General features: G+C 42.2%; 1 protein-coding gene across 2 annotated transcripts in view; it reads right to left on the reverse strand.

Annotated features, from left to right (window-relative positions):
- Positions 1-5,131: 5,131 nt before the first annotated feature.
- ARAP2 (ArfGAP with RhoGAP domain, ankyrin repeat and PH domain 2) overlaps positions 5,132-19,931 on the reverse strand; it is a 147,926-nt gene continuing 133,126 nt past the window's right edge. For both annotated transcript variants that reach the window (XM_064149116.1, XM_064149115.1), the window contains exons 30-33: positions 18,708-18,743; positions 17,832-17,895; positions 11,353-11,484; positions 5,132-9,030 (exon numbers count right to left, since the gene is read on the reverse strand). In XM_064149116.1, coding sequence (XP_064005186.1) covers positions 8,674-9,030; positions 11,353-11,484; positions 17,832-17,895; positions 18,708-18,743 — 589 coding nt within the window. In that variant the 3' untranslated portion in view covers positions 5,132-8,673. The remainder of the gene's footprint in view (positions 9,031-11,352; positions 11,485-17,831; positions 17,896-18,707; positions 18,744-19,931) is intronic.

Below are 19,931 nucleotides of genomic sequence, written 5' to 3' on the forward strand. Positions count from 1 at the left end.
TAGAAGGAAGAAAAAAAAAGCAGAAAGAGCTCAAGCAAGGTCAGGCAGGCTAAGCAAGATTAAAGCACCCCAGAAATCTGAGCTGCAGGATGAGAGCACAGGTATGTAGGGAAGAAACAACTGCATGCTGCATCTGTGGCACTAACATAGAATCATAAACTGGTTTGGGCTAGATAGGACCTTTAAAGGTCATCTAGTCCAACCCCTCTGCTGTGAACATGGACATCTCTAAACGCAGGACATCTCCAAATCAAGCACATCTCCAGTACCATGCTGCAGCACAATTCTTCATCTGTGACTGCAGTTACCCACATTCTTCTTCCACTTCCATTTCAGATTGGCATGATTTTCTACTACAGCAGCAGCAGCAAAGCTTAAAAGGAATAATCTCAAAAACCTTTCAGCAAACTCAACAACTAGACAGTTAAGCTATAGTAGTGGTGAGAACTGAAAGAGCAGGACTGGCTTCTGCCCTAAAGTGAGCTGCAAGTGGATCACTATGAGCAGGGGAAAGTCCAAAGCTAGTGTGAACCAGGAAGAAGACTTTGCAAGGCCTCCTTTTGTTACAGACAACAACCTAACCTCAAAGCCCACTGCTTGACAGCTGGACGTTTTTTGACAGCCAGGAGAACATTTCTAGAGGTCAGAAGCAGGAACAGTGTAGAAACCACATCCAAGCATTGTGAATTTTCTTGCTACAAAAAGGCTCAGCTTTGCAATCAAGTTACTTATTTGTTGAAATAATTCAATTGGGAACACATCCCATCCATCCATCGAGGTAATCTGCTTCTACCCCTGTTAAGGAAGGGTTTAAATCTGGGTTAGGAGTGAACTGTAATGAAGCCAACATAAAATAATGAAGTAGTTTATTAACTATACAAAGAAGATTTCCCCAAACTTATTTACAACTAACACACAGAGCTCCTATGATGTGGTTGGTAAAGCTCTTGTGCTTTTTCTCCCATTCTTGGAACTGAAAAGGAAAAGCCAACCTTTTCTTAGAATTAATAATGAATAATAGAATAGGATATAAAAACAGAAGATTAAAACCAAAGGCTGTGTGTTAGGGTAGAGCAGAGCCTCCCTGCGCATCCAGGCCTGCACATTGCTTGATTCCTGTGACTCTATTAAAAGCCTTATTTTGCATGGACCTAAGTTTATGCCTTTTATGTATGACAATGGTTTAGCCTTGGCAGAGTTAAAGAATCATAGAATAAACCAGGTTGGAAGAGACCTCCAAGATCATCCAGGCCAACCTAGCACCCAGCCCTATCCAATCAACTAGACCATGGCACTAAGTGCCTCATCCAGGCTTTGCTTGAACACCTCCAGGGACGGTGACTCCACCACCTCCCTGGGCAGCCCATTCCAATGTCAATCACTCTCTCTGGCAACAACTTCCTCCTAACATCCAGCCTAGACTTCCCCTGGCACAACTTGAGACTGTGTCCCCTTGTTCTGTTGATGGTTGCCTGGGAGAAGAGACCACCCCCCATCTGGCTACAGCCTCCCTTCAGGTAGTTGTAGACAGCAATGAGGTTTGCCCTGAGCCTCCTCTTCTCCAGGCTGCACACCCCCAGCTCCCTCAGCCTCTCCTCATAGGGTTTGTGTTCCAGGCCCCTCACCAGCTTTGTTGCCCTTCTCTGGACACATTCCAGCACCTCAACATCTCTCTTGAATTGAGGGGCCCAGAACTGGACACAGGACTCAAGGTGTGGCCTGAGCAGTGTTGAGTACAGGGGCAGAATAACCTCCCTTGTCCTACTGGCCACACTGTTCCTGATGCAGGCCTTTCCAACCAAAACCATTCTGTGATTCTATACGTAGTTGAGGTTTCCTAATTTAACTTATTGAACTGTAAATTACATTTTGTATCCCAAATTCGATGTGTACTTTAGAGCATGCTATGCTCACAGCAATAACTTGAATCAGCACCTTATTGTTGGTTTTGGGGAGGTGTTTTGTTTGTTTGTTGGTTTGCTGTTTTGGGGGCTGTTTGGTTTGGGGTTGTTTTGGGGATTTGTTTGTTTGTTTGTTAGTCTAAATTCAGATTCCATTTGGAGTCAGGCACAAGTAAAGCTGTTCTGATTTGGTTGTCAGCAACAGCCTGATAACTGATTCTCTCTCATTGAAACAGCTTGCACTGGAAAATAGGATTTAAAAATCAAAAAGGTGATGTGACAGGGTAGGCTCAGCCAGTAAAACTCCTTACCTCATGACTCCCACAGACATCAGCACCATCCCCAGCACAGCATGTCAGTATTTTTATCTCAGACTCCTTAACCTGGAACTGGATGTGGAGCTGGTGGTAACCTGGCAGCATTCACAGGAACACAAACTGTGCTATCACTGTATCAAGGGAGGGAAGAATCACAGCAGTGAGATGAAACTCACATCACTTCAACTCTCTGATCAACGCATATCACAGAATCACAGAATTAATCATGTTTGAAAAGACTTTCCAGGCCATTGTGTCCAACCTATCACCTAATACCTTTAAATTAACCAAACCATGGCACTAAATGCCTCATCCAGCCTCTTTTTAAGCACCTCCAGGGATGGTGACTTCATCTCCCCAGGCAGCCCATTCTACTGCCAATCACTCTTTCTGCAAAGAATTTTCTTCCTAACATCCAGCCTGAACCTGCCCTGGTGCAGCTTGAGGCTGTGTCCTCTTGTGCTGTCACTGGTTGCCTGGCAGAAGAGACCAACCCCCACCTGGCTACAGCCTCCTTTCAGGTACTTGTAGAGAACAATAAGGTCTTCTCCCCTGAGCCTCCTCTTCTCCAGGCTGCACAATTCCAGACTACCCCTACAGATCACAGTGGAAGGCACCCCAGGGATGCCCACTCACTTGTAGGCACAATAGCCCAGAGCTCTTCATGACAAAGGAACACATAAGAATCAATGATACTACCAAGCCCTCACTGTTAACTAAAGAAATCTCTGGGGATATCCTTCCTCCACTGGACAGAAAATTGGATAATGTTTGTAAAAGCTTATAATGCAGAAATTTTGTCTTAACTTGAGTCACAGGGCAAAGGTAAACCCTGCAGGAGCACACTCCCTAGAGCTCAGCTAGCCAAATGCACCCCTCAGTGTCTGATGAGGTACAGAACCTGTTAGTCACACTGCTCCTTTGAGCTGGCAGCTCAAAATAGTATCTTGGAAATAGATTTGTTTCAGAGAAAAAAAAAAAACCAAGTCCAAAGCAGAAGCCAATATTCAGTTCAACTAAAGCAAAAAAGAAATAAAGAGATTCCAGTTCATATTTTTGGGGGTTGTTTCCCTTCCCCATCATGAGAAATATGAAAGCAACCAAAGAGAAAACAGCCATTGTAATACAATTAGTCATAGAACTAATTGTCATAGAACAGGCATTGTAGCCTGTTTTCTCTGTAATTAGAATCATAAAATCAACCAGGTTGGAAGAGACCTCCAAGATCAGCCAGTCCAACCTAGCACCCAGCCCTATCCAGTCAACTAGACCATGGCACTAAGTGCCTCAGACAGGCTTTTCTTGAACACCTCCAGGCACAGTGACTCCACCACCTCCCTGGGCAGCCCATTCCAATGCCAATCACTCTCTCTGCCAACAACTTCCTCCTAACATCCAGCCTATACTTGCCCCAGCACAACCTGAGACTGTGTCCCCTTGTTCTGTTGCTGGTTGCCTGGGAGAAGAGACCAACCCCCACCTGGCTACGATCTCCCTTCAGGTAGTTGTAGACAGCAATGAGGTCACCCCTGAGCCTCCTCTTCTCCAGGCTAAACACCCCCAGCTCCCTCAGCCTCTCCTCATAGGGTTTGTGTTCTAGGCCCTTCACCAGCCTTGTGAAGGCTGACAAACAGCATTAGATGACAGTTATTACCTGCCTCAGTAAAGAAAAAAGGACATGTTCCTGCCATAGGGGATGGGTGGCCCTGTTTGCAGACCAGACACAGATTCAAGGGAAGTCTGCTGCCTCCCTGGGGTGGCAAGGATGTAAAATGAAAACTTCCCACCTTGCTTCAGTCCTTGGGTTACTGCTTGTTATGAATTTTTCCAGTAAGTAATGATAAACTTAATATCTCCACAGGCAATGAAGAGACTTCAGGGCCCTGGAACAGCTGGTTAAGGGATCAGGAGCAGCAGCAGCAGTGTTCTCCTCTATCCTACCAATCGCAGGGACTGATGACTTTGACAAGAGGCAACAGATGAATTCTTGGCTTCTGGCCTGGTGCCACCAGCAGAATACTGGGCTCTTTGTCCATGGGTTGGTCCTTAAGACATCAGGCCTGGCAGCAACAGATAGTGCTAACCTGCCTCAAAGAGGGAATCTGGGACAAGAATTAGCAGGGCTTAATTTCCTGAGACAGATACCTGAGGGAATGGTCACAAATGCAAATTAACTCACCAGTGTAATGTCTAGAGCCTGGGCTGCAGTGATGGTGCAGTGGTGGAGTCTGTAGTCCCAAGGGATGTGGAACAGGCAAGCAGAGTGAGGAAGGCAAATTTTCAGCTCCTTAGGGAGTTAGTCAGTAGGATTCCAAGAGAAAAGATCCTAAAGGACAGGGGAGCAGAACAGAGCTGGCAGATCTTTAAGGACACTATCTTTATAGAGTGCAAGAGCTCTCAATCCCTCTATGTAAGAAATCAGACTGGGAAGAGAAGAGACCAGCAGGGCTGAATAGAGACCTGCTGGGCAAAATAAAGATCAAAAGGGTGGAGGCAGGGATAGGTAACCTGAGAGAAGCATAGGAACCCTGCCCGGTTTTATAGAGATGGGGTCAGGAAGGCCAAGGCACAGCTAGAGCTGAACCTGGCAAGGGATGCAATGAATAACAAGAAAGGCTTGCACAGGTCCATCAACCAGCAAAAAAAAGAAAAGAAGCCTTTGAGGGTCCCTTCCAACCCAACACAATCTGAATGAGTATAAACAACATTCACATGCCAGCTTTACAGCTAGGATGGTTGCAGAAGGCTAACGAGGTAATGATGAACCTGAGATTTACTGAACTTTCAATACTAATCTCATTGTTTTAAGATAATAAAATACCTGTGTCTCTTTGAACTCCATTTTGCATATCAGAAAGTAAGCACTTGGCAGGTTCTTCAGTAGCTACTCCTATGGAAAGACATACAGCAGTCTTTTTAAAAACACCTTTATTCATTTCTTTTTTCCCCCCCAGTTTAAAACAAAAATAAATCCATTGGCTGTTTTAGAGAAGTAGCATTTATTCAAATACCTCCCACTTAATATCTAGCAATTACACCTCCTTTGCCATTCCACAACATGGCACAGGAACAATTAAAAGATTAGCAGGCATTACTGTATTGCAACAAAACACATTTATTCTGCAGGTCTCAAATCAGTCTGTGAAATGTGTAGTGCAGTGATATGTCAGATCAGTGGTAGAAAACTTCTGATCCCTTTTGGAAACCATTAATTGCCAATGGAATTTCTACTTTTCCCAAAGAAACTCTTCTTTGGGTTACCACTGCCACGACTTGTGGATGTGCACACAACTCTGTGCACACATACACACTGTGGCATACGTAGCACACAACGTGACGCAGGACCCCAAATTTAAATGTGTTTTAGCAAACATCTTTTCTTCTTGATTTTTTAGGGCCTGTTAAGAGCAGCTAGAGAGAGAGTTGAGCTGTTATATGCGTCTGAAATAGAACAAATGTTTCTGTAGCCCTTAGATCCAACATAAAAACCCCACAAACCATTTTCTTCATGGACGTATTCACTTCGATGCACAAACCCCTTACGCTGCTCCATTTATTCCATTAGTGTAGGGGCTTAAATGATGCATGAGGCTTTCAGCAGCGAGGTGAATGTCATTTTTAAGAAGCCAATAAAAAGATAAACAATACAAGAACCATAACTCAACACTGAAAAATATTTGCAAAGAAAAAGTACAACTGTAAACAGTACCTCCAGGTCCAGCCTCAGACAGAAAGTGAAGCAATTTCTCCTGATGGCATCAGGCCTCAATTTAAATCAGCATTTAAGAATGTGCTTATTAACATTAAGCCTCGGCTTGAGTCAATACAAGTTAAGTCCAGGCTTTCTTCAGCCAGGGCTTCAATTAGAAGAGCCTCAATTACAAATTAAAGACAGCAAAACAGTCAATAGTGCACTGGGAAAATTAAAATCTACAAACTTGTTTCACATTTAACAAGTGGTCAAATCTGCTAAGTCTGAAAGACTAAAACTTACTTTGTCTGTGCTGCTTTCCAGAAGAATAAATAGTAACCACTATGAAATACTTAATTTTGGTCTCATTTTCCTCCTATACATCCAAGCACAGTTGCCAGATACATTATTTGAGTCATTTGTCTCATTTCTTCAATCAAAAATTCTTCTCCCAATTAAGCTGCTCAAAGCAATCAAGAATAAAAGTAAATGATGTGAGAAATGTTGCAGCACCTGTGACTACCAAAAATAGAAGAGGGGAGAAAAGTGAGCATACTGCTTCTGTAGGGGAAGAAATTTAGCAGCAACATAAAGCTTCTTCAAAACTAGCCATTAATAAATATCAAATGTCATTGGTGCTGAGGAAATGGAATTTTTCCTCAGAAATTTTAAGGAATTAAAATACCACTTGAAACAGTTTCTGATAAACAAGAAGTAGTTTAAAATTCTCTCTTTTACCCTAAGAGGTCTGGCCAATTCCAATCAAACTTGAGGAGCACTAAAGGCATCAGTTTAAGTTTTTAAAAGGCTGGTGAAAATCTGTGGCAGGGTGGCTAATCAGAGCAGCAAAATAAAGCTGATTCTGCTGCTAATGCCTTCCCTGAAGCAAAGGTGCAGAGTGAGCTCATTAGCTCCCTGCTCTGTTGGTCCTGCTGCTTAACCAGGCAGCATCTGCAGCCCCTGGAAACAGCCTCAGCACAGCAGTGCCTGTGCCTTTTGCCCATCCAGCTGTTATGGGACAAAATAAAAACTGGGATATGCAGTGAGAGAGGAATGGGGGCAGTGCCATGGGATGGGGGAAAGCAAGATCCACAAAACAACTAAGAAAACTCAATTGCTCACAGAGGTTTGGCTTTGGAGCCAGATTCTGGGGTTTTAAACTTAAGGAACTTGGGCCTTAACCAAAATAGCTGCAGGGCAGCACACCTGTCTTCAGCCAAGTGCCACCTACATACTCAGAGTGCAGCAAATGAGGCTGTTGTCTCAACTCCAGGACCTCTCCTTGTGTTTGGGAGAGCCGTGCTGCAGTTGTACAAGCAGCATTTCCTAGTCCCTGCAAACAGCATGCTGTTCACTTTTGTCCCCATGGTAAATGGAGGAGTTAATCCCTTCACCATTAAGTAACTGGCACTTCTTAACTGACACAGAATCATAGAAAACACCAGGTTGGAAGGGAGCTCTTGAGGTGTAGTCCAAAGCCAGGATCACCTAAGGCAGATCACACAGGAATGAATGCATCCAGGTGGGTTTCGAAAGCCTCCAGAGGTGACTCCACCACAGACTCCCTAGGCAGCCTGCTCCACGGCTCTGGCACCACCACAGTAAAGAAGTTTCTATTCACACTGGGGTGAAACTTCCTGTGTCCTACCTAAACCTAGCTTTCCCTACCTTAAAACTGTTGCCCCTTGTCCTAGTACTACATGCACCCTTCTGATAAATATGTTTGTGTGTGGACCCTTTTTTTCTCAAGAGAATTAATTTCTTATGCAAATATTAAATATTCATCAGGTGCCAGTGACTTTGTCAGTACCAAACTCTGTCCAAACAATGACAGAAAAAAAAAGTCTGCCTTTTTCACCTTGAGCTAACCAAGGTCTGTTTACAAAATTACTTCAGTCTGCTGAGCAAAGAGAGATGATGCCACTCTTCCAGTTCACAGTCTTTTAAGTCAGATGTTGCTTTGAAGACATTTTGCATCCTCAGTATTCTCTCTCATTGCTGAGATGTCATAATCAGATGCAGAACAAAGAGAGACAGTTCTGAGAAGTAATACATTCTCTTTTCTACCACATTTCTTCTCCATCACATTTTTCTCCCTCTTGAGAGTCTTCCACACGCTGCCCTGTTAGAGGACAAATCTCTGGAAGCAGATATTAATGTTATTATTAAATATAAAAGTGACATTAAAACCCCTCCACTTTTCAAAGCAGATGTTACTCATTTTTTATAGTGTTAAGACAATTCAAAACATTGCAAGCTAACAGCATGAATTTCAGAGTGTATCTTGTCTTCCTTCCAAAAACATCACTCCAGGACTTATGAGATGTTATAGAATATAAACAGGAGCAAAAGCTTTTCATAGTGCTTAGGATTACTGTATCAAACAAAATCTAAAACAACAACAACAACAACAACTAGACAAACTCCAGGACTTATGAGATGTTATAGAATATAAACAGGAGCAAAAGCTTTTCATAGTGCTTAGAATTGCTATATCAAACAAAATCTAAAACAACAACAACAACAACAACTAGACAAACTCCTGGTTTCATTGCACTGCTCAGGAAAACTTCCAAGTTTCAGGAGTTTTATGTAATCAGTTGTCCCAGTTCAATCTTAAATTACAACACGTGGCACACGCAGACACAGAATCAACAGCTACACACAAAATCATTGCATGTCCTCTGCACTGTACAAACTCACACTTTAAAAAAGACTCCTTTTGCCCAGAAAATACCCACAGAGACATCTTCCTATCAGGAAATCAGCAGGAGGTTTCATCATTAAGTGCTCTGCTCTTCTGCAGCACTGTGTTCAGTTCCTGGATCACGTTTGAGGGCAATTTGCTACCTAATTCCGAAGTAGTTTTGTTTGTTTTGTTCTTATTTTTCTTCAGTGCCTTATGTGGTCTTTGGTGGAGGTCATTCATCCTCTCACCCACATCCTCCACGGAGATGAAGCCCCGCTGCATTTTGGCATGGTTTCTCCTCCCCTTCTCTTCCTTCCTTTCCAAACACTGTGCTACCAGAGATGCTTTTTCTTTCAAGTTTTTCCTTTCTTCCACAAAGTCATTGTCACGGTGCTCACCAAATCTCTGTTTCCCAGACTGCACTTCTATGTTCTGAGCAGCAAAGAAGCAAAGAGAAATCAGATCCCTCACATTCCTGCATGTTCACACAACTGTCAATAATATTGAGATCGTAATCTTTGTTTGTTAGTTTCACCTGATGCTCTAAAAGAACACATCAAGTGGTAATCAGGTAATTGCAGACAGAACAAAGGTGAATGGTCTCAAGCTGAGGCTGGGTAGGTTTAGATTGGATATTAGGAAAAAAAAATCATGAAGAGAATGATCAGGCATGGGAATGAGCTGCCCAGGGAGGTGGTGGAGTCACCCTGGATGAATGTAAGGATCGTTTGGACATGGTGCTTGGGGATATGGTTTAAGATGAATCTCCCACTCTGGATGTGTTTAAGGATCGTTTGGACAAGGTGCTTGGGGATATGGTTTAAGGTGAATCTTGTAGAGTAGGGTTATAGGTGGGACTTGGTGATCTTGAAGGTCTTTTCCAACCTGGATGTTTCTGTGATTCTGTCATTTTACTCAAGTGTTGAGAAAGCACAGTTAATAGTTCTATATTCCCACCATTTGGGCTACTATCCCTTAGTAAGCATTTTTAGTGAGCACATTTTCTCAACTAGTGATACTTCTGGAGGAAAAAAATAATGTATCAATCTCACAATTAAATGCACCATGACAATGAAGATATCAATTTTCATATACTCAGATTTTGACTTTTCACTCTACCACAACAGACTGAATTCGAATGTTTTGGAGCAAATCCATAGACTCCTAAAACCTTAACTTCTTAATTCTGAATTCTAAACTCAAATAAATACAACTGAAAAGATTGCAATTTTCACAAAATCATTCAGGTTGGAAAAGACCTTTGGGATCATTAAGTCCAACCATTAACCCTACTCTACAATATTCACTTCTAAACCATATCCCCAAGCACCACATCTAAACAACCTTTAAATACATGCAGGGATGGCAACTCAACCACCTCTCTGGGCAGCCTCTTCCCAATGCCTGACCACTCTTGCTGGGAAAAATCTTTCCTAATGTCCAGTCTAAACCTACACTGTTGCAGTTTGAGGCCATTCCCTCCTGTTTTATCATTAATTACTTGTGAGAAGAGACCAGCACCAACCTCTCCACAAGGTCCTTTCATATAGCTGTAGAGAGCAACACTGCTGTTTGGGGCTGGAATGGGGCTCATGTTTCAAAGGCCTCTCAGAACCTGGCTATCACCTCTCCCTTCCCAGTTTTAAAGATAACACAAAGGCCTGGAACACCTGAGCCTACCTGCAGCCTGCTGCAGCGGACTGTAGCTAGCAGGCTGCGTGCAGGTGAGGACATAAGAGAAGGGAGCTCTGCCTGCCTCCAGGCTGCAGAGCTCACAGCAGGAGGCAGAAGTGTAGTGACAGGGAGAAGTTCTGTGCAGCAGTCACATATTCATTATTTGCACTATCATTTTGCTAAGGACTGACTGATATGAATGCACAACCAGGGTGTATTTTATATGACCATATAAAGATTTTCAGCAGCTGCTCACCACCACTTAAACAATTCTAAAGACTGCCTGATACATCAAATTTGAAATCAACATGCTGGGAACTAACAGCAAACAAAGCAATGAAACTGGTCCATATTGGTAGGCTCTTGGAGGCTGTAGAAAAGAAAAGGTAAATCAAATGTTACATCCAATTTTGCTTCCAGATTGAAGCTTGAGGTAGGTAGATTTAGACTGGATATTTGAAACTATTTCTTTACAGTGAGGGCAGTGAGACACTAGAACAGGTTGCCCAGAAAGGTTGTGAATGCTCCCTTCCTTAGAGTTGTTCAAGACCAGGTTGGATGGGACTTTGAGCACTCTGCTCTGGTGGAAAGTGCCCCTGTCCATGCTAGGGGGGTTGGAACTGGATGATCTTCAAGGTCAGTCCCAACCCAAACCATTCTATGGATCTCTCAACCTGTACAGAGGAAGAAGAGTGCTGAGAACCAAATATCCACACTGACATTTCTTCAGGCTGTTGCCATCTGGTTTTGCTTTTTGGTTTTGTTTTGTTTTGTGTTTGTTTTGTTGGGATATCTTCATTGTTGTTTCTGGTTTTGTTTTTCCCCAAATACTATCTTTTGGGTTTTTACTACTGGCAGAAGGCCTGGGTTTGGCTGCAGTGCTTTAGATAAGCTCCTATAGAACATCTTCAACATTCACCACAATGGCTTTTATTTTTTTATATTAAATTGTCCTAATTATGACAAAAGACATGGATAATAAGAACATCTATATTGCATATTTATCCATCTCTAAGGAATGTATTGTTATTGGACAGCACTGTGGTTAGAAGTTCTACACCAAGATTAAATCCCACTTACTTCTGTACCTCCTCTGATTTTACAAGTGTTCTTCTCTTGATGAATGGGTATTAGTGCTAAGCCTCCAATCTTTGGACTTTTAGTTATGGACTGTTTCCTTACTTTTCCAGCTGGTGGCCATATATCTGCATGCTGAAAAACAAGAACGTTGCTTATTTTTGGTATGGAATTTCATAAACACACAACATTCTTTTGTATGTAAAACTCTCTTGGAAAAAGCAATCTACTGCACAACCTCCTCTTAGAATCATAGCATCGGTCAGGGTTGGAAGAGACCACAAGAATCACCTAGTTCCAACCTCCCTGACATGGGCAGGGATGCCCTACCCTAGATCTTCTCCTGCGGGAGAAGAATAGAATCATAGAATCAACCAGGTTGGAAGACACCTCCAAGATCATCCAGTCCAACCTAGCACCCAGCCCTAGCCAGTCAACTAGACCATGGCACTAAGTGCCTCAGCCAGGCTTTGCTTGAATACCTCCAGGGATGGTGACTCCACCACCTCCCTGGGCAGCCCATTCCAATGCCAATCACTCTCTCTGCCAACAACTTCCTCCTAACATCCAGCCTAGACCTCCCCCAGCACAACTTGAGACTGTGTCCCCTTGTTCTGTTGCTGGTTGCCTGGGAGAAGAGACCAACCCCACCTGGCTACAGCCTCCCTTCAGGTAGTTGTAGACAGTAATGAGGTCAAAACACCACAGTGCTTAAAATTAATGTTTAAGTACTGCATAATATGGAGTGAACAGAAGCAGAACCTCTCTATACAATTTTTATGTCTCAGACATCTTTCTCCAACTTTGTTGTTCACCACGAGGCACTGGCACAGGTTGCTCAGATGACTGGAGGCTCAAAGCCAGGTTGGGTGTGGCTTCCAGCAAATTGGCCTAGTAAGAGGTGTCCCTACCCATGGCAGGGGTGGTTGGAACTGAATGATCTTACAGGTCCCTTTCAACCCAAACCATTCTATGATTATGCTCATTATTTTCTAAGGAGAGATAATATCAAATGAGAGCCAAACACATACACCCTGCTGAACTGATTCAGCTTCAAAATTCCCCATGGGCATGATTCAGGAATCTCAACAAAAGTTTCTGGAATAAAATGAAATTACTCTAATTTGCAAACAAGTCTTTCAAAGTCTGTAGTAATCATTTAGGAGAAAAATCATTGCTTAATGAAAAATAATACCACATCTTATGTAAACACAAGGAGGATTTTTTTTTCCACTGTGAAAGTGACAGAACACTGGAACAGGCTGCCTGGAGGGGTTGTGGAGTCTCCCTATCTGGAGACGTTCAAAACCTGTGCGGGCCTGTTCTGAGTGATCTGGTATAGGAGATACTGCTCTGGCAGAGTGGTTGGACTGGATGATATCTCAAGGTCCCTTCCAGCCCCTAACATTCTGTGATTCTTATCCAAAAGGAAATGGCTTGACATTCTGAATGCTCCAAGTCATAAACAAACAGATCTGGCTTCAGTAATAGCCTTTGCTTTAGCTCTACTGAAACAGGTCAGTTCTGGGGACAGCTCTGAAGTGTGAAGCTTCATTCCAAGTGGAAAATATCACTGGGAAGAAGAAGGAAAAAAAAAAACCACATTTAAAAATTAATTCAAATAAAAGCTTTTGCTGTAAGAGGTTGCTAATGAACTTTCATTAGCAGATCATGCAAAAATCTACATGTAGAAATTTGAGCACATGTGTGTGTTAGTTTGAAGCTAGCTGGGATATTTTAGTGAGAGGAATTAGATGATAGGCTGTGAGAAGGAAACAATGGTGATGTCTACTGCACTCGCAGTCTTGCTGAGATGTATAAAAACAAGAACATAAATACAGAAAACAGAGTTGGTCTCTGGCTCTGGCTGACTCCCTTCTTTCCCTAATCCACTGTCTGTGTAACTAATCCTTCTGCTTCCTAACCCCCCTGGCTGATTCTCCAAACTCAACTTTAACATAAGACAAAGTCTGGGGTAAGGTAGAGGGGTGGAAGGGAGGTGGAAGGGTGATTGGGAGCCTTTCCTGGGGACTCTGGTTTCTGGGAAGGCTGCTGTGTTTCTGCATTACTTTTTAACTTGTCTATTTCTGTCTATAGCTGTATATACTGAAAACATCTGCTTGTATATTGTGCTAAACTGTAAATATAAAGCTTCACTCAATTTCCAGCTTGGCTGAGTCTAGTCTGGGCGATTTTCTCAGGTGTGGGGTAACACCCAAACCATCACAGCGTGCTTGAAGCTGAAAGTCCTTTGGTGATATTAACGTTCATGCAAAAGATAGCTCTGAGGACAAGGTAGTGTAATAGGTATTTTGCAAAAGAAGCTTCAACACAAGACTGAATTGAAGAGACTGTAAAAGGCCTACAGAAAAACAGTTTCTGAAGCTTGGAGATGAGAGCAGGAAGCTAAATCAGCATGACTCCAAAAGGAAACTGTCAAGCCAGAACTGCAAAGGAAACCTAATGAAAGCTGAGAATGCTTTGTGTAAATACTGGCAAAATACTAATTCAAAGCATCAGTTATAATATAAGGAAAGAAAAAATGCTGTCTGAGCACAAGTTTAAAAAAAAAAGCAACCAATCAACAATGCTTTTTTTACTGTGAGAGTAGTTAAACACTGGAATGAGCTGCTCAGAGAGGTTCTGAAGTCTGCAGTTATTCGAATCCAACGCAGCCCTGAGCAGCCTGCTCTAGCTGACCCTGCTTGAACAGAGAGGTTTGGCTAGATGATCCCTGCATGCCCTTTCCAACCTAAACACTTCTATGACAGTGTCCAAATCAGCAAGAAATTTCTTTTCACATGTGTCAGGATCTTTAGTGTCCTTTAATGTTTCTAGTGGAACTCAACTTTCAAATCCATTAAGTCTCCTCATGACTGTACACAAAACAAACAACAATATCCAGTTGTGGAGCTGTGCTCATACTTGCAGGTGGTCTTAAGAAGCCATCAGAATCAGTGAATATTGGCTTTGATGGCAGTTCCAAAATTAGAAAAAGTGGTTTATAGTTTCAGATCTTCATGGAGATGGAACTTCTGAGGGCAAGTGCCTCTCTTAATTCTCAGCAAGCTTAAGGGAACTGTCCCTGTCAGTTAAGCAGTCTGATTTCCCTTTTGTGTCTGTAAAATTTCTTAGAATAGAGCTCTGGGGAAGTACATCAGAAATACTAGCAACGTATCAGGCCACATAATAAATGGATTTATTCATAGTTTTGACCTATCTGCTCAACTGCACCTCCTGGTAATATAATGTGCCTCTCTCTGGTTGATCAAAGGCAATGGAACTGGGAGAATATTATTGTGTCTATCTTCATATCAATTAATTACTTCCAGCTGTACTATGTGTGCTACTAAGTGATTTTGGACAAAGCTGTTAGAGAATTCAAGAATCAACTTTCAGCTGTATTTTTTCAGGGTGATTTTGCACACAACTGAAATAAACAATGGTTCTCCTTTAAACCCTCTTAGAATTTACCAGCTTGAAGGAGAAGATTAAGAACTTCTGGGCTAAGGTGATTTTCTATCAAAAGCACTCCTGTTGCTAGATTTCAGTGGTACCTACACTTCACTATTTATATTCTCTGCACTATTTATACTACAGGAAGAAACGGTATCAGTAAACAAGGAGAGGGAAAAGGTCACAGCATTATATTATCTTACCAATATTAACTCTCAGTGAAGCCTAATTCTACTCAGAGAACCCAGTAACTGATTTCTCTCCTTCCTAATTGCACTGGCTTATTAACTGCCAATATCTAAACACTTCAAAACCTATTTTACAGTATTTTTCACCTTGTAATCTAAGCTATTGCACTGACAAATACAATGTGCTGCCTGCAGTCTCTCTAACATGAAGGTGATCAAATACTGTGATAACAGATAATGTAAAAGACTTGATCTTCCTTAAAGATGGCCTCAATTTGAAAATTCTAACTGGCAATAACCTCGTTTGACATTTACAGGTTTCTCCTTTAGAGATGGGCTAATATAACAATAATTCTCTGCTGCTGCACAATACAAAACTTCTGGAGATCTTGGAGTAAGCTTTAGCAACATGAACCACTGCATTCTCCAGCAGATTTTAACTGCAAAATACATATAAAAGAGCAGATTGCAATAAGAATGATACAGCAAACCTGCATCATTAGCACTTAACGTCTCACCTGATGCAAAGACTGACACTTGACTGAGGTTCAGAATGCTGATTAAAAATAACAATCAAAAATAAATAATAACTAAAAAGACAAAAATCCTTTTAGAATTTTACCAGCTTGAAGGAGAAGATTAAGAACCTCTGGGCTAACTTGATTTTCTGTCAAAAGCATTCCTGTTACTAGATTTCAGTGGTACCTACACTTCACCACTTCACACAAAAGAACAACCATCTCAAAACACTCCCCCCAAAAAAATCCTCCCAACATAGCTCATTAACACTTACACTTCACTGGACTATTCACTCACTGGAATGAAGTTTTACAAAACAACAGTATTAATTCATAGCAATTTAAAAAAAAGTAATTAATATGATTTATTTTCTTCTTACTGTTGTTTGAAAAGAACTCTGAACACTGAGCAGTGCCTCTCAGTTCTGTATCTATACTGTCAGAGGCACATTCTACATCCCACACTACCTGATCAGAATCCTAATGGATTGCCCTTCCTGGGATTTTGCATCAAAAAGACTTTAGCAGTTAGAAATAAGTCAAACAGGCTTGCTAAGTAGCCTCTATCAATAACCTCTGAGCCTATTTGTTGTGACATGGCTCACGTTATGCCCATGAGATATATGCCAGGAGTGGTGCCTGTTTCCATAGAAACTACAATAGTTACTTCAGTTAAGGGAGCTGAATAAGACAAAAATTTGGAAGACTTACTTAGAGGGCATGCATTATACTTCTAGCACTAGGAAGGTCAGACTCTGTTTTAGAAAGCCTCTAAGAAGTGCATATTGTAGCTTGTGCCTAGTCCACTTTCTGTAATACATAAAGCTTACAGGTAATCACAAATCAAATGATGTTTATTCACAGCAATATTCTCCCAAGTTCCTTGAGCATCACAGGAAACACATACAAAATCCTCTTAAAAGCTTAAAGTACATTTCAGTCTCCTGTCACATTCCATTCTTCCAATCTCTCTTACTCCCACTTCCCCTTATGTAAATATTAAATTCCATCTGCAAGGATGTGTCATACGGCACTCAAATGTACACCTTCCTTACTGACAATCCAGAAGCAAGCAGTTCACTTAACTGAGGATGATGCCTATTCACTACCTGACAAGTGGTTGCAGTGATAGGACAAGAGGAAATGGCTTTAAGTTGCACCAGGGAAAGTTTAGGTTGGACATTACAAGAAACTTCTCCACTAGAAGAGACTTCTTCATTAGAAGGAATTTCTTCATTGCTGTCTACAACTACCTGAAGGGAGGTTGTAGCCAGGTGGGGTTGGTCTCTTCTCCCAGACAACCAGCAACAGAACAAGGGGACACAGTCTCAAGTTGTGCTGGGGGAAGTATAGGCTGTATGTTAGGAGGAAGTTGTTGCCAGAGAGAGTGATTGGCATTGGAATGGGCTGCCCAGGGAGGTGGTGGAGTTGCCATTCCTGGAGGTGTTCAAGAAAAGCCTGGCTGAGGCACTTAGTGCCATGGTCTAGTTGACTGGCTAGGGCTGGGTGCTAGGTTGGACTGGATGATCTTAGAGGTCTCTTCCAACCTGGTTGATTCTATGATCTCACTAAAGCATTCTCAAAGACTGCAACAGGCTCCCCAGGAAGGTGCCTGCATCCCCACCCCTGGAGATGCTTAAAAGAGGCAGAGATGTGATGCTGAGGGACATGATTTAGCCCCAGACTTGACAGAGGTAGATAATGGTTGGATTCAACGATCTTAAAGGTCTGCTCTAAGTGAAATGATTCTATGTTTCTATCCAAAGCAATGAATTGTCAGTGTTAATTAACTAACCTAACTAGATACCAGAGAAATACAGCTGCGTTGGCACAGCTCTTCAACAGGGCTTGCTCACACCACTATGTTTTTAAACAGAACTTCCTTCTTTTGTGACTACTTTGCATGCAGGATCCAAACTCGTGAGCAGAGAAATAGCACTCAGGCATTGTGGCACACAGACAACAGCCTTTTAAGTCAATGGCCAGGATTTCACCCAGAAAAAGTTTATTACCAGAAAGGAAATGAGTTGTCTGCCTTTAATCAGTTTCTCTGCAACACAGTAGGAGGGGGAAAAAATGCTATAACATGATGTTCTCCCTCACTTTCATATCATGGAGCTTTCATATGAAAATGACATTATAAATAATAGTCTTCACAGACTAAGACATATCTCCTCACAGCCTCCTTCCACTCAGTATTCCAGAAGCTTTTACAGCATTGCAACGTTATCTATATCATATTCATAACAGATATACATCATTCTTTAATGGGCTTTTCATTACAGCAGCAGTAGTTACATTTCTTGCATCAGATTAGTACCTGAGCAATAAAAATGCTGATCATCCACTCCATCTGTGCATCGTGTCCATCACAACATATATACCTAGAACACAATAAACATAGAATTAACAAGAAAAACAAGAAAAACACCAGTTGCAGGTAAATATATTGAAGAAGAGGCTTCTTATCTGCTTCAAATAGTGCTTAAATGTAGATAGCATTCATAAATAAATATAATATTCTAGAGAAAAAGTCTTATGAGATGCAGTTGAGGGAACTGGGCTTCTTTAGTATGGAAAAGAGGAGGCTGAGGTCACCCCTCAATGCTCTCTAGCACTTGCTGGAAGGAGGCTAGAGTGAGGTGGGTTTTGGTCTCTTCTGCTTAGTATTAAGAGGAAGAACGAAGAGAAAATGGTCTCATAGAATCAAGCAGGTTGGAAGAAACCTCCAAGATCATCCAGTCCAACCTAGCACCCAGCCCTAGCCAGTCAACTAGACCATGGCACTAAATGCCTCATCTAGTCTTTTCTTGAACACCTCCAGGGATGGTGACTCCACCACCTCCCTGGGCAGCCCATTCCAATGCCAATCACTCTCTCTGCCAACAACTTCCTCCTAACATCCAGCCTATACTTCCCCTGGCACAACTTGAGGCTGTGTCCCCTTGTTCTGTTGCTGGTTGCCTGGGAGAAGAGACCAACCCCCACCTGGCTACAACCTCCCTTCAGGTAGTTGTAGACAGCAATGAGGTCACCCCTGAGCCTCCTCTTCTCCAGGCTGCACACCCCCAGCTCCCTCAGCCTCTCCTCACAGGGTTTGTGCTCCAGGCCCTTCACCAGCCTTGTTGCCCTTCTCTGGACACGGTCACGCATTTCAACAAATATTAACCCAAGTGTGTGCTTCACGTTTACCTACCACTGGTGCTTCTCAGAAAACAGTGCAAGTCCCCAGCTGAAACAAATAAAAAATACAAAAAATTAGTTCCAGAAGCTCCAGACAAGGACATAGTCTTCAACCTGGAACACTCCATTTACCTTTCTGAGGTGCTTTTCAATGGGGAGGAAAAGAATCCACTACAAAGTTTAAATATGCACTGCAAATCTAGAACGGAATTGTGGGTTGGGATTTTGGTCATTTGCTTGTAGCTGTTTCACAGGTAATGAATGTTCTGTTCTGGACAAAGGGTTATAGCTAAGCCCTGTAGATGACGGCTAACTACCAACTTCATTTTGGCTGTGTCTCTTTCTGAAAGCTGCTGGAAGTAAAATTGCTGAGATGGTGCCCAGCAAAGAGTCCACTGGAGGTCTCAGAGATGAGAGGAATATTTGCACTATAACCAGAAGGAATCACACAAGCTTATTTTATAGAGATTTTACAGTTGCTGGGGAGAAGAGAAAGGGGAAAAAAAAGGGGGGGGAATAGGTGCCCAATGAAGCCTCAAATGAAACACAGACACTCCTGGAAACCCAGAAGAGGCTTTGCAAAGTCTGTTTTTGAAAGCAGACTGAAAATAAACCTCAAGGAAAGAACTCATTTACATCGTCTCTTTATCCCAGTTTCGGACCCATCTCATACTCATTCTGCACATTAAAAAACATCTCCCCACACACCAACTTTTCTTCTAACATAACTTAACTTCTTACAGATCTTTTTGGGACATTTTCATGTGCCAACTGTGAAGGAAAATTTCAAGCAGATCTGTTTAAAGGCTGGAGCCATCTTTGAATCCCCTTGGGAGAGATTCCCTTGTACATTGTCTCAGTGCCTCACAGCTTTGACCGAACAAGTGCTGGAAACATCTGAGAAAAAACAGGTGCCATTTTTCACTGCTCTTTTCCAGAGACACAGTCACTGATGTTTGTAAAGGGCACTGTAGTCTTCAGCTAGAAGAAACATCAAAATATAAAGGATCCTGGAAAAGGAAAAACCTGAACAACAGGAACTGTCACTATGGGCTTTGACTAGTTGGCTTTCTTTTCTCTCTCTTTTTCTGGTGCAAAGAAGATGTGTCCATCAATGACATGCAGGACACACATCCACAAGAACCTGCATATCCACAAGAGCTGGTTTATCCACAAGAGATAATACACTTAAGATTAAGAAAAGCCAATCAATAAAGTAATTTCCTAGCACAAAAGA

This window comes from Pogoniulus pusillus, chromosome 9, assembly GCF_015220805.1.
Source record: "Pogoniulus pusillus isolate bPogPus1 chromosome 9, bPogPus1.pri, whole genome shotgun sequence".
Classification (NCBI taxonomy): domain Eukaryota; kingdom Metazoa; phylum Chordata; class Aves; order Piciformes; family Lybiidae; genus Pogoniulus; species Pogoniulus pusillus.